General features: G+C 36.4%; 1 protein-coding gene across 1 annotated transcript; it reads left to right on the top strand.

The window, feature by feature from the left end:
- Window positions 1-8,225: 8,225 nt before the first annotated feature.
- LOC145120438 (uncharacterized) lies at window positions 8,226-9,334 on the top strand. The gene is made up of 2 exons (XM_079056264.1): window positions 8,226-8,577; window positions 8,800-9,334. Exons 1-2 carry the CDS (start codon window positions 8,515-8,517, stop codon window positions 9,112-9,114), a joined length of 378 nt encoding a protein of 125 aa, XP_078912390.1. The 5' UTR covers window positions 8,226-8,514; the 3' UTR covers window positions 9,115-9,334.
- The last annotated feature ends 14,790 nt before the right edge of the window (window positions 9,335-24,124 follow it).

The raw sequence follows: 24,124 nt of genomic DNA, 5'->3' as shown, positions 1-24,124 counted from the left end.
TTAGAAATCATATCACAATTAGTTCTCTAAAGGTCATCTTAGTGCATTCTTATGACTAAGAAGAGGAGTCATGAATTCTTGAAATGGTTAGATCAGGAAGATGAGTCATACTTCGTTCCAAAACAATTCTTAGAGTCATACTCCAAGATTGTAACTTGAGTGACATATCTTAAAGAAAGGTTTAAAACACTTGTCAAATGTAAGAGTAAAAGTGTCCCACTCTTGTACATTTGAAATTGGTAAGTTGTGATGTTTTGGATAAAACAAAGACCAACTAAGGCCAATTGTGTGAAGTGTTTGTCTTGATAAAGAATCCGCAATATCTCTTGAATATTTGGCAAGATAGTCTTATATGTCAAGAGGATAGTGGGAGTCTTAAAGATCCTAAAAAGAATTTCAAGAACTAATCAAGAATAAAACCTGAGGTTCTTCACTAGCACACGACTTGAGGTTTATAACCTATCGTGTTGACATATTCTGTGCCCATTCCAGTTAAAGTTGGCTTTGCATAGGAGTTCTGAAAGTTCTCAATTGGTTGCATAACAACTTGGAAGCAATGGCAGGCCCTGTACTGCCAGGTGGCAAGAAGTTAAGATTGCATAAGTTCAGTCCATATGAGTTTGGATTTGTCATTATCCTTGTCTTGTGACTATGGTTTTGACGATTCACATGGATAAGAACACATACACCATAAAATCTAAGGGTCATAAGGTTTCTCTCCGATTCATGAAAATGATGGTGAGGAAACACTTCCACCAAGTAGATTTGAAGCAGATGGCAAAATGTCTAAACAATTGAGACTATGATTACAGCATCCCTTTTCATAGTTCTGAAATTGTCTAGACACACATGCATGCTATCTAAGGAAAGGTGTATGATTTTGATAAAGTTTTATCAAAGCATCTCGTATCAGAAATCTGAACTTTGGTAAGAAAGTCAATAAAGTATTGATTTCTAGAAGTCCAGCTGATTTCTGAGTACATGTCAAAGCTAGTGGGAGCATAAGTGTTATGCTAATAATCATCATGTTAGTGGGAGCATGATAATTATTGTTAGTGTTGCAAGTTAGCAATGTTAATTATAGAAAACAAAAGTTTCAATTCGTGAGGCTGCAGGGATTGAAAAAGTTGTTTTGCTATAATTAAGGGAGAGGATATACTTCATTTCAGTTCTAAAGGCTTAGATTGAGACCTTAATCGTCCTTAGTCAAGAATATATATATATATATATATATATATATATATATATATATATATATATATATATATATATGAATTTCATGTTGAATTGGTTCAACTTAAGGAAATTATATATATTGCGTTCTCAAAATTGGATTATGATTACGACATCCCTCTTCATAGTCAAATTTTGAAAACATGGCAAATAAAAATATTGTAGCAAAAGACTGGTCTAGAATCATGTCTTTATGTGAGACATCATGAATCGTGTACCATTTGCTTTGGGTACAGGATCGATTGCATGTGCTATAATATTTGTCATTTCTAAATTTTTCCAAATGCCCAGAGGCATTAAGAAGGGAAAAGGTCTAGAATTGGATATGACTAAAATGATTAAGCAATTGTCGAGGACAATCTGAGGTTTACCAAAGATTGGTTGCTCAGGGACAGTTGGAAGTATAGTGCTAATTTTGGAAGGACCATATTGACATATTCTGAAAAGAGGCATCTCTTATTCAGAAGTGATAGTCAAAATGAGAATATGGAGTTGTCTCCATAGGTGGAAGTTATCTGTGTAAGATTAGAAAACTTAATGCAAGAAGCATGTCTAAAGCAATGTAGTTTGAATATGAGACTTAGTTTCCATGGAGTTGATCTCCATTGGAATAACTTATAATGACTGTTGACAAGTCTTTGTGACTTTGTACATATTCATTACAGGAGGGTCAGTGCATATAAGTTTAAAATCTAAACAGATTTCGATAAATGATAGGAATTTGAAATTCTCACATTTTTCGATAAGGATTTGGGAGTGTGAAATTAGAATCATTGAAATTATGTTCAATTGGTTTATTTCACAAAGTAAGGATCATAGACAAACATAGAGTGCATACTTGGTGTATGGCAAAGCTATTGTTTAAGAAAAACATAGTGTACATGCTTGGAGCATGGGACAACTAGTGTTTTTAATTCAACTATAAAGTTGATAAAACCGAAACAATGAATAATGAGTAATCAATATGATGATAAATAAAAGTGTTTATTTATATTCATAGGGTTTGATACCATATTTGATTCATTTATTCTTGTGTTTCACTTTGCATGTTTTGACTTCCAGAATAACTAAGTCACTCTTCCTGAATGATTAAGTTATTCAAACCATCCACAGTCGGTCATATGTTGGAAGTAGATATGAATCAAGACTGTCATGGGTTGGTTTGTAGAGGTCCAAGTTGGTGGACAAAGTGGTGCTACAACACTCATGAGTGCTCATAAGTTCTGAGTATTGGATTCAACCCACGCTCATTTTGAATCACTTCATGGATTTTATCACGAGTGATCATGAGACGATAATATCTTATATTCTTAAAACCTAGAGACATGAGTTGTTACTATGAGTTGGTTATACATTGATTGCACGAAAACGCATTGGTAACTCGATGTTATAAAACGTGCCTTTGTGTATGATTCAACAAGTAGTAGAACAAGCCATATGAGTCGAAGTTTATCCATTCCTTTTACCTTCGGGATAAAAGCGAAATATGTGGGCCCCTCGATGATTTAGCGATGACACATGTGAGTGCTTGGCCAAGCTAGGACTGATTTGATTTGTTCAATCAGTCAGTCATCATAAATCGAAAATCGGGAAACAACAAATGGACAGAGAGAATGATTATAATCCATGTCTCAGTCCATATGATATCTAGAATGGAGGAATATATGATCCCTTATCTAATGGACAAGTCATTGACAAGGTCAGAGTTCGACAGCGGCTTTAAGAGCTACGATTGCCAGTTAAGTTTTGAAGTCATACTCAATAATAGTTTTAGACTTATCCAAGTGGGAGACTGTTGGATTAATGTCTAAGTCCATAACTATATTTGGTATGTACTTGACCCGACCCGGCATGGTCCATTTGGGTTGCACTTCACCGGCACAATTTATATGGATAGTCTTTTGAGAATAGTATATTTATGATTTATATTAATATATTATAAGTTCTAATATATTAATATGGAATCATATTATTTAATTAGTATTGATCAAGAATTAATTTAGAATTAATTAAGTGATCAAAAAGAACTAATTAAATATGGACTCTTATATATATGGAATGGGCCAAGTTCATTTAGGTTGGGCTAAGCTTTCATGGATGGTCCATGGAGCTTTTAACCCATGGATCCTATGTAAATGAAAGGTCATGGGTATTAGGGTTTACATGGATGTAAACCTAATCCTCCATAATATATAAAGGGGTCCTTGGCTCACAAAATTGACTCAAGTGTGTGAAAAAAAGAGTGGGCCGATTTTAGTGTGCATACATATTCTCTCAAGTTCTTCCAAGGTGTTTTGGTGATTTGTGATTCCTTTTGAGGCTTCCACACTATTGGGGCTAAGCTCTTAAAACTTGAAGACATCAAGCTACATCAAAAGGTATGTCATCTAACTAGAACTTTGTAGTATAGGTGCTTCATAATATGCTAGTTAGGATGAAACCTTGGAATAGTTAATATTTGCATGTATAATAGAGAAAACATATATCCAAGGTTTATAGGGTTGCATGTACACCATAGGAGTGTTAGAATGCTCAAAACCCAACAGTGCTTGCTTGAGACCATACAAAGCTTTGCGAAGCCGACAAACCTCACCCGAATAATGTCGAATTCCTGGGGGAGGAGACATATAAACCTCTTCATGGAGGTCACCATTCAAAAAAGCATTCTTGACATCCATGTGAAAGATCTTCCACTATCGAACGAGATGCAACTGCAATCATAGTACGGATTGTCGTCATCTTTGCCACTGGGGAAAAGGTCTCCTCATAGTCAAAAGCGTACTGTTGGGAATACCCTTTTGCTATAAGTCTATCCTTGTACCGCTCTATAGCCCCCATCATCTTTTGTTTTTAATTTGTACACCCAACGACAACCAATCTTATATTTCCTAGGAGGAAGGGAAACCAAATCCCATGTATGAGTCTGATGAAGAGTAGCGAGTTCCTCAGCCATAACATTTTGATAAAGAGGATCTAATACAACTTTTCTATACAATTCAGGTTCAGACATATGATGAATGCATGCTATAAATGAAGAAAATGGTCCTGAGTATGTAGAGTAAACAAAATCTGGATGCTTAGTGGACATGATAGGACGAGTAGATCTCCTGAGGGGTGGTGGAGGTGGGTCATCAATTTCAACAATCGCAGGGGTGGACTCAACAATAGGAGGAGTCGAGTATAAAGGAATATGTTCCAAAAAGGTGACATGTCGAGAAACATATAACTTCTGACTCACAGGATCATAGCAACGATATCATTTTTTTCCAACACCATACCCCAAGAATACACAAATATCATATTGAGGTCCCAATTTGTTCCTCTTAACATGAGGACGAAGAATAAAACAAGTACATCCAAAGACTCGTAGAGCAGAGTAGCATGGTAGGTGACCATATAGTTTCTCAAATGGAGACATTCCTGAAATTAATGCAGTAGGGATACAGAAAATCACATAGACAGCAATTAAGACTGCTACTCCCTAAAAGGCACTAGGAACCTGCACAGACAAGAGCAATGAGCGGGCTGTCTCAACAATATGTGTGTTTTCGTTCTGCCACACCGTTTTGCTAAGGAATATCAATAAACGATGACCGGTGTATGGTACCATCAGAAGCAAGTAAGTGAGTAAAATCATTAGAGGTATATTCACCCCCTAAGTCACACCTGAAGCACTTTATCACAGCTGAATGTTGAGTTTTAACAAGAACTCTACAATTGTTGTAAATGCCAAAAAAATCGGATATGTGTTTCATAAGATAAACCCATGTATATTAAGTATAATCATCTATAAAAGATACATAATAGGTCGACCCACCCTTTGTGGATACTGGTGCAGGACCCCACACATCAGAATGAATACTATCAAAAAGAGCAATAGAACAAGATATACTTTTACTGAAAGGTAAAGCAAAGAATTTTGCCAGTTTACAACCATTACAATTAGAAATATCACAAGTGTTCAAATGAACCAAAACACCACTAGAGGCTAGAAAATTCAAACGTGAAACAGACACATGTCCCAAATGAGAATGCCAAAGATAAAACTGGGACGATAAAGGACTCAAACGAAAAGAAGACAAATCAATGTTGGAGGTAGCAGCAACAGATACTTTGAGAATCTCCAAGGCATAAAGTTCTCCCACCTTATGGCTGATCTCAATCTCCTTCCGAGTGTGTTGGTCCTGTATAATACAGATGGAATCAGAAAAGAACACCTAATTACCAGACTTACACAACTGGTTGACCGGATCAAGATTCAAAGTGAGTTTGGGAATGTAATAAACATCATGAATATACATATAAGGATTAGAAACAAACCCAACACCCTCAACTGTTATAGATGTACCACTAGCAGACATAACAGAGACAGATGACGTGCGTGAAAAAGAAGTAAACAATTACAAATAAGGAGTCATGATGGGTTACACCATAATCTAAAATCCACAAAGATAAAGGTATACATGAGGTATCAGATGAAGTAGGACAAGAATGAGACATAAATGCAGACATGGAAGTAGGATTGGAAGCCAAATACTTTCTGAAACTCTCAAAAACCTTGGGATCCAACGTAGAAGGTGGCATGTTGCCAACTGACTCTGTGTCAACTGATGGAGCAGCAGCAGTGAACTGTGGAGGGCAAGGTGAACGTGGCTGAAACTTCTGCTGACCAAACCTATTTTGTTGTACCGACTGAGGCTAACCAGATTTACCCTTGTTGACTAACAATGGACACTAAGCTTTCCAATGATTTTTATATTTGGAGAATACACACTCATCATAAGCAACCCTTGGAGTTTGTCGAGACTGATTAGAGGAAACAACAAGCACAGCAGGAGTGGAAGTGAGAATGGAGGTTGCTTTAAACCCTTTATCCGCGTGAGACTTGATATGAGTATCTTCAGAAATCAGCTCGTGAACAACAGAATCCACTGAGAAAAGGGGGAGCGATGAAGAATCCTTCCACGTAGGCCTTCAAAATCATAACGCAACTCCATCAAAAACCGGACCAAACGTTGTTCTTCCCTCCTAGCAATATAAGGCTAAAAATCTTTTAACTCTTTAGATTCGGTAAGAGCCAATTGATCCTACAAATCAAACATAGTAGCATAGAAATCTTGAATACTCAGGTCATTTTGTTAAAGGGAACGAATATCATATATTAACCGATACTGTTTAGCAAAGTTGGACTGAGTATACAGTCTCTTCAAGTGATTCCAAACTTCCTTTGTTGTTTCATATTTAGCCAACTACATATCAATAGACTGTGTAACATAATTGTTAATCCAAGTAATGACCTTGGAGTTATCAGTCTCCCCAGCATCAACCAACAAATCGAAATTCTCAGCTTGAGGCACTGAAGGTTTGGCTTTAGTCCCAGTGACATAGCCCCACATATTCTTCCCACGAAGGAAGTTCTTCATAACATAACTCCAATACGTATAATTCTTTCCATTTAGTCGAGTATAATTGACAGAAGGGAATCATCATTTCCAGTCATGTTGGCAGTGGATCAATAACCGCAACAATAGATAAGCAAACAGAGAATCAGAAGAGCAACAAACCAGCGGAAGCAATCAATCGAACAGCAAGAGATCGTACAACAACAACAAACTAACAGCAACAACAAATAAATACCAACAAGCAAACGAACATCAACAACGAAGGAGCATCAAACAGATTGGAAACGAAACGGCTACAGTAACCTTATAAATTTTCGATCGGCGCCATAGATGACTGCTACAAAACCTTTTAACAACGTATCAAACCTCCGTTCTAATACCATACTGTCATATGATTATTGAAAGAGAGAAATTACCAAGTTCTCAATGAAAAGCATAAAGGCTACAAATAAGAAATGGGAGAATAAATAATAGCTAAGACAAAACTCTAATGGGCTAAAGTCTAAAAGGCCCTTAAACATATGGGCTAACAACATATAGGCTAACACTTCCTTTATAGGATCACCTTTCCCATTTCTATTTTTCAAATTTAAAATCTCAATTCCACATTTTAACATTAGATTTGAAGATCTTAATATATTTTAAAAAGCAATCATCTTATTCACCAATGTCGGATCGACTCAAGAAGCAAGGACTATGTCATCGAACCCAAGAAGTAAGGACCATATCATATCATCGTAACTAAAGTCTAAATAGAAACTTAAAATTCAATATCCACAATGTATATATTGTGTTTATTGTTGCTTATGCGCCAACTAATCTATAAGTCACTTCTAGCAATCTATATAAATAAGCCAGCCTATATATCTCAAGATCGCTAGTAGTGGAAGGATTGAAGAGAAAGGCGAAATTTTAGCCATCAAGTAGCATCTTTTCTTATGTTTTGTAATGTAGCAACAAACGATGTTATATATGTTCTTTTCTACTATAATAAATGAAGATAATTTTGTCACATGTCAATCTCTAATTAGTTTTGACACTTGTCATTTTGTGATATTTTTTAAATAAATAATATTGACATGTCAATTTATGGTTTTTTTCAATTTTTAAAATTAAAAAGCCACATAATCTTATACTTATATATATATGTAAAGTATCAAATGTAATAAATATTATAATAAATGACAATTAATATGTTTCTTTATTTCTTATTTCAAAATTTTATTTTAAAAAATATTTATTATTTACATTTTAATATTTTATTTTCTTTAATCAATCTATGTAATACACAGGTTTTACAACTAGCATTATATATTTAAATTAAATTTGTAATAAATCGAATTGTATCATAGCAAACTCAAGTCATGTTATCTATAACGAACTATGATCATAGATAACATAAAATCTATTAACAATTCAAATGCTGTAAATGTCTAAATGCACACAAAATACTCTAAATGATTTTAGATGTTATCAAACAAATTATTTTTATTATATCCTTTAGAAATGTTGTAGGGAAATGTCTAAATTGTCCTTGTGTTTTAGTAAAACGTAGAAGTCGGGCGTCCCCCCGCCACCGCCTTCATTTATTAACAAATCACGATCAATTACAGTACGGTGGACCATGAATTAGTTGTGCTGCTGCCTTTTATTTACCTCCGCCGTACCTCCGTCGCACCATGCCCATCCCATCCGCCGACAGTCCTGCTCCTCTTCCTACTTCTCACAAACACGCCACATACACAATCCTATTCTTCTTTTTATTCTGGATCCTCATAGAAGCGCTGCAATGTCGTAATCGGAGAGTTTCCCCACGTACTTCATTACTTGTTGCTCTCCTTCCTCTCTGTTGTTTAATCATGGGCTATACCATTGGTTTATGGTGATTTCGCAATCGATTATCCTCTTTATCAGAATCCAGCATTTGCTTTCTGATTTCCAGGTATCATCATTCCATTTCCACCTCTGTTCATTTTTTATTTCAATACCTAACTTGTTGCTCTTGTCGGATTTTGAAGCATTCGAATATGCTTTACAACTTTGGTGATCATAAATTTGATTCATACCTGATTGATTGAAATTAAATACTGTTTCGATTACTAGATTGTCTACGAACTACGGATCATTCGTTATTCAAATTGTGATTCCTTTTGTTAATTTGTAGGCGGATCATATGTTGAAACAGTCGGCGAGTAGGAATCAAAGGGCAAAAGGATTCAAAGTGAAACATGCAATTCAGATATGTGTTTTGCTTCTGGTTTGCGTATGGTTAATTTACCAATGGAAGCAGACTTACATGAACAATAATCCAGCAATCCAAGTCTCGGTGATTGGGAGGAAAGGGTTGATTGATTCGCAAGTGAAAGAAGGGAATGACGAAGAACAAGATGTAGAAAAAGTAGATGAAGAAGAACCTGATCAGTTAGAAGATTTGATTGATGAAGACGATAAAGATGAAAGAATTGGCAAAGTTATTTGATAACAGCCAACAGGTATAGTGATGATCATTCATGTCAAATGTAGGAGAATGCTTTATACATGGTAACTATGATGTATAATGTAAGTTGATATATATTCATGAAAGGAGAAGACCCAATAAAAAAATTCTAGTGTGTGAATATCAATGAACTATCGAAAAGAAAGAATGAGAAATAATTTTATAAAAAAATAGTATCATTATTTTGCTTTTGCGTTCAAAATACTATCGAGTTTTTGAAATTCCAAATTAATCTCCCATATTTTCGTCAAATCTGGACATGTTCTTTGCACAACATTTACATGCATGGTGTCAATGTCCAACAAAAATGTCTAGGAAATCGAACCAGTAAAAAAATATAAACTACCCAAACGTCCTAATGAAAAACTAATTTTTTCCTCAACTACAAATGCAAAACAATATCTATATCATGTAAATGATTTATAAGACCCTAGATTTTGACTTAATTGTCATGAGTGTTTTTAATCAATTACATGGGTACCAAAAGTAAAACCACCATGTATAGTTTGAATGAGCTTAACCCACAAGGAATTAGATTCGGTTGGAAATGTCCAACGCCATTTTTGCAATAAAGCACGATTGAAAACGTACAAACGCTCGATTACAATCCCACATTTTTTTATTCGATGCCAACACAACACATCATTCTTTATAATCCAAACAATTTCACTTTTCATCAATCTCACCTCCCCATGAAAAATGACACCTTAGACCTTTTAAAAGTTTGTTCACTTTATATGGCTCTTAAAAAATAGATCTCGAAGCTACCCAGCTACATCTTAAAGAATTACCAAGTGTTAATACCAGTTGAATACATAAATTAAGAATAATAAATAGTTTTATATCATTTTGTTAGCCGATAACTACAAGGGAAAACTGCAATAAAGTCCCTATATATTGACCTTATAATCGATTTAGTCCTTATATTTTTTTTATTCAATTAAGTCCAAAATACCGGTAATCGTATTCAATTTAACTCTTTGACCCAGTCAACAGTGCATCCAACTTTCAAAAATTATATTTTTGGTCCAGATTTCAAAATTTATTACAAATTTGGTCCAAAATTTACACTTTTGACCCAGATTTTAAATTTTGTTACAAATTTGGTCCAAACTTTACATTTTTGCCAAGATTTTAGAATTTTATTATGAATTCATTCTAACTTTAGTTTTTTTACAACTTTTTTTCTTAAAAAATTGTTTCTTATATGTTTTTCCTTATAAAATCATATTTATACAAAAAAAACCATATTTTCACATAAAAATCTTTATAAAGACTTTTTTTAAAATGTTTTTTGTATATTAAATATCTATTTATAAAAATATGTATTTATTAAGTATATAAATATATACAAATCCGTTTTTATAAAAAAAATGTATACAAAAACGTATTTTACAAAAAAAATGTATACAAACACCTATCACCATTATATATATATATATATATATATATATATATATATATATATATATATATATATATATATATATATATATATATATATATATATATATATATATATAGGGTGAGGTTCAATAGACAACCATAATTAACCAAGGAACCAATCTTTTTTTCAACTTTTAGAACTTATTTTTTATCAAAAAAAACTAAAAATATAGAAATTCATAACTTTTTATCCTTTTTCCAATGATATCAAATTCAAATTTTTATTTATTTATTTTTTTTACGTCAAAATCACAATGTGAATCCGGATTCACACGGTGAATCCGAAAAATATTTTTCACATTCACAATGTTAATATATGAATTTAGATATTTTTAGATTTTTTTTCGATAAAGAATAAGCTCTAGAAATTGAAAAAAAAAGATTTGGTTCCTTGAAGAACCAATAATTATGGTGCTCTATTGAACTTTTCCATATATATATATATATATATATATATATATATATATATATGCACACAAATAGGTGTGTATCTATATTTTTTTTTATAAAAACGTGTTTGAATAATTTTTTATATAATACATGTTTGTATACATTTTATAAAATCGTGTTTGTATACAATTTATAAAAACGTGTTTGAATAATTTTTTTATATAATACGTGTTTGTATATATTTTATAAAATCATGTTTCTATACATTTTATAAAATGGATACAAACACGTATTATATAAAAAAATATTCAAACACGTTTTTATAAAAATAATGTAAACAAACACGATTTTATAAAAAAAATATAGATAAAATAGGTGTTTGTATACATTTTTTTTGTAAATACGTTTTTATATACATTTTTTTTTATAAAAACGGATTTGTATATATTTATATAATTAATAAATACCTATTTTTATAACTAGATATTTCATATACAAATTTTTTTTTAAAAAAGTTTTTATATAGAAAATATAAGATTTTTATGTGAAAATACGTTTTTTTTATAAATATGATTTTATAAAGAAAAAACATATTAGAAACAATTCTTTGAGAAAAAAAGTTGTAAAAAAAAACTAAAGTTATGATGAATTCATAGTAAAATTCTAAAATTTGGGCAAAAAGGGTAAAGTTTGGACCAAATTTGTAACAAAATTTAAAATCTGGGCCAAAAGTGTAAATTTTGGACCAAATTTGTAATAAATTTTGAAATCTGGGCCAAAAATGTAATTTTTGAAAGTTGGCTGACCTGTTGACTGGGTCAAAGGGTTAAATTGAATACGATTACTGGTATTTGGGACTTAATTGAATAAAAAAAAATATAGGGACTAAATCGATTATGAGCCCAATATGTAAGGAGTTTATTGCAGTTTTCCCTAACTACAATAAAAGTTATTATTTTAACAATTTATTTAATATATTATAGCGATTAACACTTTAACCATTATATTCTTCTAAAGATGGTCAAAAAATCAATAAATCTGTAGAAAATTCATAATGTTATGAGAAAAATAACAAAAAAATCCCAAAAAAAATTGAATACAAAAGTCCAGAAAATCAACTAACTTATTCACTTTAATCATTTTTAACATTTTCAGCAAGTAACCCGACATAAGTTGAAACTAGCTCACTTGGCTAACAAGGTGTCTAAAAAGGAGGTAATGAGTTCTATCTCACACATATACTAACCCGCCGTTCTAAAAATAAAAATAAAATAAAATAAAACTAAAAAACAAAAACAAAATAAAACAAGTAATCTGCCTATATGACACACCAACCTGTACATTTTGATGCTGACGTGGGATGTCACGTCAACATTGTGGAATCAAACCCATGACCTCCCACTCATAACTCATGCCACTTACCACTAGCCTACACACATCTTGTTGTCTTCCTTTTGAATCATTTTATTAATGTCTAAAATTAGAGGTGAAAAAAAGACCGATCCGGATCCGATCCAATTTGATGACGTCAAATGCAATCCGGTTTCACCTAAAATCTGATCTGGTTTCAAACCGGTTTTGACCGGTTTTTCCTTTGTTAGATCCGAATCGGATTAATCCGATCCGGAATTTGTTTTTTTTTTTTTTTAAAAAAAATCATTTTTTAACACTCAAATATAACATAAAATGCAACATAGATTCATTAGAATACTTAAAACATACATCAAATATCGAAATAGAAAGAGTTTTGATGATAATATCTAACTAGTTAACTAATATTAATAATAATAAAGTGGCGTAATAACATTTTGCCAAATAATCTTCAATTTTTGTGGTCTTCCATTTCGTGTCGCCTTCACTAAATTGTTCTTCAACTGTCACACAAATGGATATGGGTATCATCAATACCCTCTTCTTCATATCCGTCTTCGTGTTCATCGTCATCGTCTTCGTTTTGTTCCAGAGACGTTGCTAAGCCTTGTTAATATTCTTGTTCCATTATCTCCGGTTCAACATTCTTCGGTAGTGGGCCCTCTAGTGATACCAAGTGTTGTGTACGTTCCACCGAATCCAAGTAATATTTCAAGCAAACGCAAACGGCCACCGCAACCGGGGTTAAATTCATTCTCAACTTTGATAAAACTCTACCACTAAAAGAAAAAGCGGATTCCGAAGCTACTGTGGAAGCTTAGACAGTTAGTAAATCGCGGGCCATAACGGAGCGAATAAGGAATTGTGATTCCTTTTCTCTCCACTAAGCCAAAAGATCCAAAATTTTAAATTGTGGTGCACTCATGAATTTTAAAAAGTTTGAGCTCATATAAATTTCAAGTTCGCTGGCAGGGGTTAATGTGTGTGCTCGTTTGTTTTGTTCCTCCAAAAGGTAGTTATAGAGGTCGATATGAAAATCTGTTCAACCTCCACTTCTACCCGATGCACCACTAGTAGCGTCGGATACATCGATAAAAGTGTGTGGCATTTCACCATATTTTCTAGTGTAAATATTAAACAAATTGTTGGAATCCTAAGTCGAGTAGGACTTGGAGATCAAGTAAACTTGGGACTTTGACAAGTTGGTTATAGAGTCCTAATACAATTCTATTTACAAGTTGGTAAAATAGAATCTCTCTCTCTCTCTCTCTCTCTCTATATATATATATATATATATATATATATATATATATATATATATATATATATATATATACCGAGTCATGGAACTTTGCAGAAAACGTTATTGAGTTTCGAGTTACATTTTCTAAATATATTTGGAGAGTTAGTCCAATTTGATTTTGTATTCTCTGATTTGAATTGGTATCAGAGCATAGGTATCATCAAGTGAAACTTTTCTGCGATAGCAACAAGGAGTCATAAGGTTTCTGTCGACAAAAGATGTTTGATACACTAGATTCCAATTGACAAAAGGTGTAAGTTCGATACACCTGAATCCAATCCTCAGATTTCGGTCAAACAACAGTTGATCAACATCTGAATCGACAAAAGTCATTGTCGACAAAAGTTGTTGTCGATAAAAATTGATCTTCATCTAAAATCGATTTTTCTGCAACAACCGATTTCAACATATGTGATAGAAACAAGTATTGGCATCGAATTGATTAAAACGATTGCAGTCGGCGATCGTTTTTCTGTTTCTGAATTCATCGCCAATTTTCTGCCATTCACGTTTTGTTGAATTCATAATTTGCTGTTTTTCTGTTATGAATTCACGATAGAACAAGTGTTTGGATTCGTTTTTATTCAGTCATTCACGTTTTTGATAAGGCATCGATAGAACGGTAACAAATCGTCTTCTCTTCCTCGATTGAACAATAGCAATCGCTTTGTGTGGCTCTCGCTTGAAATTGGAGAATTCTCGTTTTCTGTGGTCAATTGAATTGTAGTTGTGTGTGTGTGTGTTACAATTCACGATTGAAGATTTGGTAAATTCAATCAATTGATTGATCAACAAATTTGATTACAGCAATACTATTTTTCTTTTAATTTGAGCAATCACCATGTCGGGTGATTCCTCAAACTCGACACCATCAAAGGAAATCGGAGCAACCTCTGTTCACTGCCCGATGTTGACAGCTACAAATTACACAGTTTGTGTTATGAGGATGAAGGTAGTTCTAAGGATTCACAAAGCTTGGGAAGTAATTGACCCGGGAACCACTGCAAATATTGCTAAAAATGACTTAGCCATAGCTTTGCTGTACCAATCAATTCCGGAGAGCTTGATCATTCAAATAGGTGATCAAGATACAGCCAAGAAGCTTTGAGGATGCAATCAAGGCAAGGCACGTTGGAGCAGCACGTGTTCAAGAAGCCCGCTTGCAAACTCTCATGTCAGATTTCGATAGGCTCAAAATGTTGGAGACCGAATCGATAGATGGTTATGCTGGAAAGTTGTCCGGAATAGCATCAAAAGCAGCAGCACTAGGAGAAACGATTGAAGAATCCAAGCTTGTAAAGAAATTTCTTAATACCTTACCTCGATCCAAGTTCATACATATTGTTGAATCACTTGAACAAGTGTTAGATCTCAATGCCACGGGATTTGAAGATGTGGTTGGAAGACCAAAATCCTATGAAGAACGAGTGAATGATGATGATTCCGTACATAGCAATCAATCAAAAGTGGTGTTCACTAAAAAGGACCAACAAAATTAGAAGAATCAAGATAACAATAAGGGACGATGGAAGGGAACAAATGGCGAAGGAAAGGGCAATCAAAACGGAAGGTCTTCTAATGTCAAAGATTCTCGTTCTTCTAATGATACGATGAGAAAAGATAAACAAAAGAAAGATCGTTCCAAAATCATTTGTTATAGATGTGACAAACTAGGACATTTTGCATCTCAATGTCCCGAACGAATCCAAAAATTACAAGAGGCAAATTTCACCGACAACGAAGATAACGATGAAACAATATTTCTTCATGAAACTGTGTTCTTAAATGAAGAAAAAGTAGTACCATCTCGATACAACTCACAATAAAACGTTGTGTGGTACCTTGACAACGGGGAAAGTAATCATACGACGGGAAATTGTTCGTTCTTTTCTGAGCTCGATGAATGAATAACCGGGCATGTAAAATTTGGAGACAACTCTTGTATGAAGATCAAAGGAAAAATTTGCAATTCACTTTCAAGGAAAAAGAGGGCAACAAAGGTTGATGGCGGAGATTTACTACTTACCGGATCTCAAGACTAACATCATTAGCCTTGGACAAGCAACGGAAGTCGGATGCGAAATCCGGATGAAAGACAATTATCTAACAATGCACGATGAAAACAATTGTTTGCTTATGAAGGTTCAAAGAAGTCTGAATCGTCTCTATAAGATAAAATTAACAATTGGAATCCCTATTTCCCTTCACTCAAAGCTAAGCGAGAGTACGTGGAGATGGCATGCAAGACTTGGGCACATCAATTTTGAGTCAATGAAAAAGATGTCTAAGAAGGGTATAGTTAAAGGGTTACCCCAATTCAAACATGAGAATCAATTATGTGAATCTTGCTTGGTGGGCAAGAAAATTAGGAAATCGTTCCCCACCATGACAAAGTACAAAGCAAATCATCTGTTAGATCTAGTACACGGTGATTTATGTGGACCAATTACTCCAGCTACCATAGGATGAAACAGGTATATTTTCACATTAATTGATGACTTCTCACGATACATGTGGACTTATCTAATGAAAGAAAAGAGTGAAGCGTTTGCATACTTCAAGAAATTCAAAGCTTTGGTGAAGAATGAAACGGGAAAGACTTTGAAAATTTTTAGAAGTGATCGAGGTGGAGAATTCACATCACTCAAATTTCATAATTTATTTATCAAAGGTACAAGTTTGAGCATGATTAAAAGATTCAAGATGGAAATGTCAAACAATTTCGAGATGTTGGATCTTGGAATCTTAACTTACTACCTTGGCATTGAAGTTCAACAAGAGGAATCGGGAAATAAATTGTCAAAGGTCGAAGATGAACCCGAAATCGACCCAACACAATATTGAAAGGTGGTAGTATGCCTTAGATATCTCTTGCAAACAAGACCCGATATGGTATATGCGGTTGGAGTTGTTAGCCGATACATGCAAAGTCCAAGAGAATCACATGGTGCTGCAATCAAACACATCCTAAGGTACTTACAAGGAACAACGAGATACGGAATCAAGTACAAGAGGATGGGACAAAACCGACTCATTGGATATAGTGATAGTAGTCATAATGTTGACCCGGATGACGGAAAAAGCACAACTGATCACATTTTCTACTACGGGTCATCTCCGATAACATGGTGTTCGTAAAAGCAAGATATCGTTGCTTTATCATCTTGCAAGGTGGATTTTATGGCGGCCACAGCGACCGCATGTCAAGAAATATGGCTTAAATATTTTCTCAGAGAAATCATGAACAAAGCGCAAGAGAAAGTGGTTCTAAGAGTTGATAACAAGTCGGCTATCGAACTAACGAAGAATCCTGTTTTTCATGGAAGGAGTAAACACATCAACACAAGGTTTCACTTCATTCATGATTGTGTTGAAAATGAACAAGTGGAGGTGGAGTACATTCCCAGTGAAGAACAAAAGGCGGACATTCTTACAAAACCACTAGCTCGAACCAAGTTCAAGGAAATATGGAGCTTGATCGGGATCGAAGAAGTCTCTAGAAGGACTTAAAGATTTTGGGGTGATTGTTGGAATCCTAATTCAAGTAGGACTTGGAGACCAAGTAAGAATGGGTTTTTAAGCAAGTAGGTTTAAGAGTCCTAGTCTTGTTCTACAAGTTAGTAGAATATAGGTCTATATATACATTGCTAGAATCGAGTTGTGATTTCAGAATGTAACACAATCTAGTTGAGTTTTGAGTTATATTCTCAATATATTGGAGAGTTATTCCATCTTATTTGTGTTTTGATCATGAATACGGGGCAAGAAAAAAACGAAATCAATCAGATATGACTCGTCGATACTTCACCAGGTAACTGATACTTCAATTGATTATTGGAATTCACTTCAATTGATACCAAATCAAATCAATTCAAGTACAAAACAAATACTATTTGCGAGAGATCCACAAATACAAGAAAATCATGATGAAACTGATTACAGGAGGACTGGTGTAATCAATTCAAATCAATTTAATCACTTGATTGGTGTTGTTTAATCGAGATCAGTGGGATTGATTGGGATCAGGTGTATCGATCGAGAGCCACACAGAAAGTTTTTGTCTATAAAAAACTTATGATTTCTTGTTGTTTTCGCAGAAAAACTTATACCTGATGAAGCCTTGTTCTGTCGTAGGATTTTTTTCTTTGGCTCTGATACCAATTCAAGATCAAAATACAAATAAGATGGAATAACTTTCCAATATATTGAGAAAATAACTCAAAACTCAACTAGATTGTGTTACATTCTGAAATCATAACTCGATTCTAGAAATGTATATATAGACCTATATTCTACCGACTTGTAGAACAAGACTAGGACTCTTAAACCTACTTGCCTAAAAACCCATTCTTAAGAGAATACAAAATCAAATTGGAATAACTCTCCAAATGTATTGAGAAAATATAACTCAAAACTCAATAGCGTTTTCTACATAGTTCCATGACTCGGTATATATATATATATATATATATATATATATATATATATATATATATTCTAATTTACCAACTTGTAAATATAATTGTATTAGGACTTTATAACCAACATTCTTAAAAACCCATTCTTACTTGGTCTCCAAGTCCTACTTGACTTAGGATTCCAATACAAATTACTAAAAGTATTGATTGAAATTATTGATTTGGTTACGGATGTAGTTAGAGTCATATTTTTGCAAATTTAAAGAGGTGGAAATTCTGGTAAGTAAAGTCTTTACGCCCGTCACATTAATACAAGGGTTTAAAGCCACGACGCAAGTAGAAGATGGTGACATCTCTTTAAAATATTTGACTAATTTTTCTCCCATTGGTTTTGTAATCAAAACAAATATTTCACTTCTTTGTTCAAAACGTTCCAATTGTGCGGGTATCAACCATAACTCATTTAGTAACAAAGGACTTGCAGGATAATACACGTCTAATAAAAAAGTTGTTGAATGCTTAAAACTTTTAATATGTCCACGAACTCTTCCATCAAATCCCAATTAAAATCTGGAACCGAGTTTTTTCCTGTTGAAATTATGCCATAAAATAATTGCAAAGAGATTCTTTGACGTGTCAAACTTTCAAACATCATGCACATCGAAATCCATCTAGTGTCAACATCCCAATAAGGACTATATGAAGTTACGTTGATGGAAAGTGCAAAACGTCGATATTTTTTCATTGTAGTTGTAACGCTCGATTCCAAGTATGAAATTATTTTCAATTTGTTCATGATTTATCTTTGAACACGACGTGTTGAAGGCTCAAAACGGCATGGTGATATGGTTTTGGCCAGCGAAATTTAATGAACCAACATGGCGTGTTGTGGTGTCTCAACACGGCGTGTTGGCGGCTGCAGGGTGGGTGGTTCTAGTTGCTTCAAGTGCAGTCGGACTGGTCATATCAGCTAGGATTGTACTGCTATCACCACCATCATCCCGGTATCTGATCTGATTTGCTTTCAGTGTAATCAGAAGGGCCACAAGAAGGCCCATTGTCTGAGTTTGGCTGCAGCAGGACCAGTGTCAGCACCCGCTCCTGCGACTCTCCGGATTACTGACGGCCTCCAGAGTCGGGCAGATACGCATGCGGTGAAGAGCAGGGCTTTCCAGCTGACGACAGAGGAGGCGCATGCAGCTCTCGATGTTGTGATGGGTATGTATCTTTTCCTTATCTCTTTATTTATATTGAATTGCCTGCTCATGTTTATGTGTTTCATTTTAGGTTCGTTCCTTGTGAATGGTATCTTTGCTTTGGTATCATTTGATTTGGAGGCTACCTGATCCTTTTTGTCGCTTGCACTTAGCAAGAGATTTGTTGGAGCTTCGGGGGAGCTGGTTTGTCCTTTTGATGTTGAGATTGTTGATGATAACACGATCCGGGTTGCGAGGGTCCATAGTGGTTGTACTCTCCAGTTATTCAGCGAGCAGTATCCGGTTGATCTGGTTCCTATACCTCTACGCGGGAACAAGGTTATCATGGGTATGGATTGGTTGAGCCCTAATGGGGAAGCAATCGATTGTGAGAATCAGTTAGTTCGGGTTTGGACCCCAAGTGAGGGAGAGTTGGTGATTCAGGGTGAGAGACTGCAGCGTGGGCCAATTATATGTTCTGCAACGAGGGCCAAGCACTATTTGCATCATGATTGCTTGGGTTTTGTCAGCTATGTCATGGATACCAGGGATAAGGGTAAGGAGACTATGGATGATGTGTCGATTGTGCGGGATTATCCGGACGTGTTCCTGGAGGATTTGTCTGGGGTACCTCTGAAGAGACAGGTAGAGTTTAGGATTGATCTGGTCCCAGGTGCGGCCCCGATAGCCAAAGCATCGTATCGGTTGGCTCCTCCCGAGATCCAGGAGGTTTCTACACAGCTGCTGGAGTTGTTGGACAAAGGGTTTATTAGGCCAAGCAGTTCGCCTTGGGGAGAACCGATTCTGTTTGTGAAGAAGAAGGACATATATCATCGTATGTGTATCGACTACCGGGAGTTGAATAAGGTAACAATGAAGACCCGTTATCCCCTCCCGAGGATTGATGATCTTTTCGAACAGCTTCAGGGTGCATCTTGGTTCTCCAAGATTGATTTGCAATTGGGATATCATAAGATGCGGGTCCGGGATGAGGATGTGCAGAAGATAGCTTTCCGGACTCGATATGGTTATTATGAGTTCGTGGTGATGCCTTTTGGGCTCACCAATGCTCTGGCCGTGTTCATAGATCTCATGAACCGCGTATGCAGACCAATGTTGGATCGGTATGTAATAGTATTTATTGATGATATCTTGGTCTATTCCAAGACTCAGGAGCAGCACGAGGAGCACTTGAGGGAGGTGCTGGAGACATTGAGGAGGGAGAGACTTTTCGTAAAGTTCTCCAAGTGCGAGTTCTGGTTGCGCGAGGTGCAGCTTATGGGGCACCTAGTCAACCAGAAGGGTATTATAGTCGATCTGGCCAAGGTCGAGGCCGTGATGTAGTGGGAGGTTCCGAGGTCTCCATCTGAGATTCAGAGCTTTCTTGGTTTGGCTGGTTGTTATCGGAGATTCATTCAGGATTTCCCCAAGATCGTTGTTCCCTTGACCCGACTGACCAAGAAGTTGGTGACATTTCGCTGGGGACCTGAGCAGCAGGCCGCTTTTGAGACTCTTAGACAGCGGTTGTGTGAGGCGCCGATTCTAACCCTGTCGGAGGGTGTTGATGATTTCATGGTTTATTGTGATGCTTCGATCACAGGTTTGGGGGCAGTGTTGATGCAGCGGGGTCGCGTAATCGCTTACGCTTCGAGGCAGCTGAAGCCTCATGAGGCGAACTATCCGATGCATGATTTGGAGTTAGGGGTCGTGGTGTTCTCCCTCAAGATTTGGCGGCATTACCTCTATGGGGTCCGGAGTACCATTTACACGGATCATAAGAGCTCGAGGTACTTGATGGATCAGATGAATCTGAATATGAGGCAGCCTCGATGGTTGGATGTGGTGAAGAATTATGATTGTGAGATACTTTACCACCCGGGGAAGGCCAATGTGGTGGCCGATACTCTCATCCGCAAGGTAGTCGCAGCTCCGATCAAGGATATATGTTTGAGGATGACCGTGATTACTCCATTGTTGGAGCGGATTTGTGAGGCTCAGGCCGAGGCTATGAAGGAAGAGCACTGAAAGAGTGAGCACGTTGTGGGTCAAGTGGCTTCCTTCGATTATGATAGTCGTGGATTGTTGACCCTGCATCAGTGGGTTTGGGTTCCTTATTTGGGCGGGTACGCCAAGTTCTTATGGAGGAGGCTCACAAGGTGAGGTTCTCCATTCATCCCAGGGCGACGAAGATGTATATCGATCTTCGTCCTGATTATTGGTGGCCCTGCATGAACCGGGATTTAGCCTGGTACGTGGAGCGGTGCTTGACTTGTAGGAAATTCAAGGCCGAGCATCAGCGACCTGATGGCAAGATGCAGCCGTTGGAGATTCCCGTATGGAAATGGGAAGACATCACTGTGGACTTTATCACAAAGCTTCCCAATACTACGTGCGGAGTGGATTCGATTTGGCTCATCATGGATCGATTGACCAAGAGCGCACATTTCATCCCGATTCAGGAGAATATTTATGTAGAGAAGTTAGCCAAGATTTATATCAGAGAGGTGGTGGCATGTCATGGGGTGTCGGTATCAGTGGTTTCTGACAGGGATGTTCGGTTTACCTCCAGGTTCTGGAAGAGGTTCCATGACGAGTTGGGCACTCGTCTTCTCTTTAGTACAACTTTTCATCCGCAGAACGATGATCAGAGTGAGCGGATTATCCAGACTCTTGAGAATATGTTGTGTGCGTGCGTGTTGGATTTTGGTGGGAGTTAGGATACGTATCTTCCGTTAGCGGAATTTTCGTATAACAACAGTTATCCCGCTAGCATCGATCGACCTCCTTTTGAGATGCTTTACGGGAGGAAGTGCAGGACCCCATTTCCAGTCAGCGAGTCATGCCGAGTACTAAGGTGGTACTCAAGACCACTGAGCTGATTCAGCAGGTTCGGAGCAGGCTCCAGACAGCTCAGAGTTGGCAGAAGAGTTATGCCGACAGGCGCCGGTCAGATTTGGAGTTTCAGGTGGGAAATATGGTTCTCCTAAAGGTGTCACCTTGGTAAGGTGTCATCCGATTCAGGAAGCGGGGCAAGTTGGGCCCCAGGTATATTGGTCCCTTCCGGGTTTCGGCTTGGGTGGGCCGGGTTGCATATCGTCTAGATCTTCCAGCCGAGCTTAGCCAGATTCATAGCATGTTTCATGTCTCTCAGCTACGGAAGTGTGTTGGTGGATGATTCCGCAGTTGTTCCATTGGAGGATATTTAGGTGGATGAGCACCTGAATTATATTGAGAAACCGGTGGCAGTTTTCGATCGGAATACGAAAACCTTGAGGAACAAGGTAGTTGAACTGGTGAAGGTGTAGTGGCAGCACCGCAAGCGATCAGAATGGACTTGGGAGACGGAGGATGAGATGAGGGAGAACTACTCAGAATTATTTGAGGTGGCGGACTTAGAGGAAGAAGTCTGATTCAAGTAGGGGAGAATTGTAACACTCGATTCCAGGTATGAAATTATTTCCAATTTGTTCATAATTATATTTGAACACGACGTGTTGAAGGCTCAACACGGCGTGGTGATATGGTTTTGGCCCGCGGATTTAATGAACCAATACGGCGTGTTGTGGTGTCTCAACACGACGTGTTGGCGGCTGGAAAGGAAACCTTAATTTTAGGGTGTTACACCCTATATAATCTCCTTAATTCCCCAAGGGCTGGTCTCCTTACCATCCACCAGTGCCATTAAAACCATAATTCGTCCCTTAAGCTTTCTTCGTGGTGTTCTTGAGCATTAAGTGGGTTCTTGTGGTTATCTTGCTCATTTTGAAGGAAACCTTGAAGATTAAAGGTGCTTAGCTTGGAAGGAAGGTCATAAATCCATAATTTATCCACTTGTTGTAGTCTCTTTGAGGTATCAAGTTTGAACCTTGGCTTATAGATGTTTAGATCTCCTTAATTCATGCTTTTGGTCCTTTTTGGGTTGATGTTGGAGTGAAGTCGTTTTGAGGGCTTGTCATTTCATATCTGAGCTTGTATTGAACTCCTTGAGCATAAAGGTGCAAGATTTATGGGAAGAATTTGTCCCATGCATGTATTAAGTCCCTTTTTAAGCTTAGGAGCTTCTTGTAGGCATGCATGAACGTAAAGTTGGCAACTTTATGTGGTTTTCCGACTAAAGGTAGTCAGATCTAGGTTCTAGGGATTTGTCTTCATGGTCTAAGTGCTTATTAGTTAAACCTTTACTCTATCAAGTCTTATGATCAGGTTTTGGACCCTTTTTGGTAGTCCTTAGGGGTAAAGTTGGAAACTTTACCCTTCTAAGTCTCAAATGGGGTGTAGATCTGAGCTTGGGAGCTCTGGGAGTCGAAGAAAACAACTTAATGTATTCAGTTGTTGGAACTCGTGGAACACGGCGTGCTTTCAAGAAAACACGGCGTGTTGGCTGGGATTTTCCCACCTGTGTCGATAAAGGGGAAACACGACATGGTTAAAGGAAAACACGGCGTTTTGAGTCAACATGGGTTGTTGACATTGACATTTGACTTTTGTCTTGGACCAAGTTTGACCTAGAAGGGGGTGTGGAAGTATTTTGAGTTGTATCTAAGGAATTCTTACTGTTTAGGTGTCGGATAGAGTTAATATTCGGAGTCGGGACCTATTCAGCTATCGTTCAGCTTTGAAAGTGAGTTTCATCACCATGTATAGCGGGTCGAAGGCACCAATGCCAACCCATGATATGATCTGTTAGAATACTCATTGTCTGTTGAACCTATATGTTCAAGAATCGTTATTGAATAACATTGCTAATGACATATGATCCTATATGGTCATACCTTAATCAAGTTGGTACTTACTGAATATTTATTAAGTAATTTGTTATTAATAAATAAATAAACAATATTGGAAGAAGAAAAAAATAGTCTTTATAT

Source organism: Lactuca virosa, chromosome 6 (genome assembly GCF_052849685.1).
Source record: "Lactuca virosa cultivar CGN04683 chromosome 6, Lactuca_virosa_CGN04683_v6, whole genome shotgun sequence".
Classification (NCBI taxonomy): Eukaryota; Viridiplantae; Streptophyta; class Magnoliopsida; order Asterales; family Asteraceae; genus Lactuca; species Lactuca virosa.
The sequence above is the reverse complement of the archived record's forward strand: the minus strand, read 5'-3'. Positions and strand labels throughout refer to the sequence as shown.

Bases quoted from the DNA above. Each gene is read 5' to 3' on its own strand.
- LOC145120438 (XM_079056264.1), top strand. From the start codon at position 8,515: ATGGTGATTTCGCAATCGATTATCCTCTTTATCAGAATCCAGCATTTG. The intron at 8,578-8,799 runs GTATCATCATTC...GTTAATTTGTAG, and splicing joins ATTTGCTTTCTGATTTCCAG to GCGGATCATATGTTGAAACA.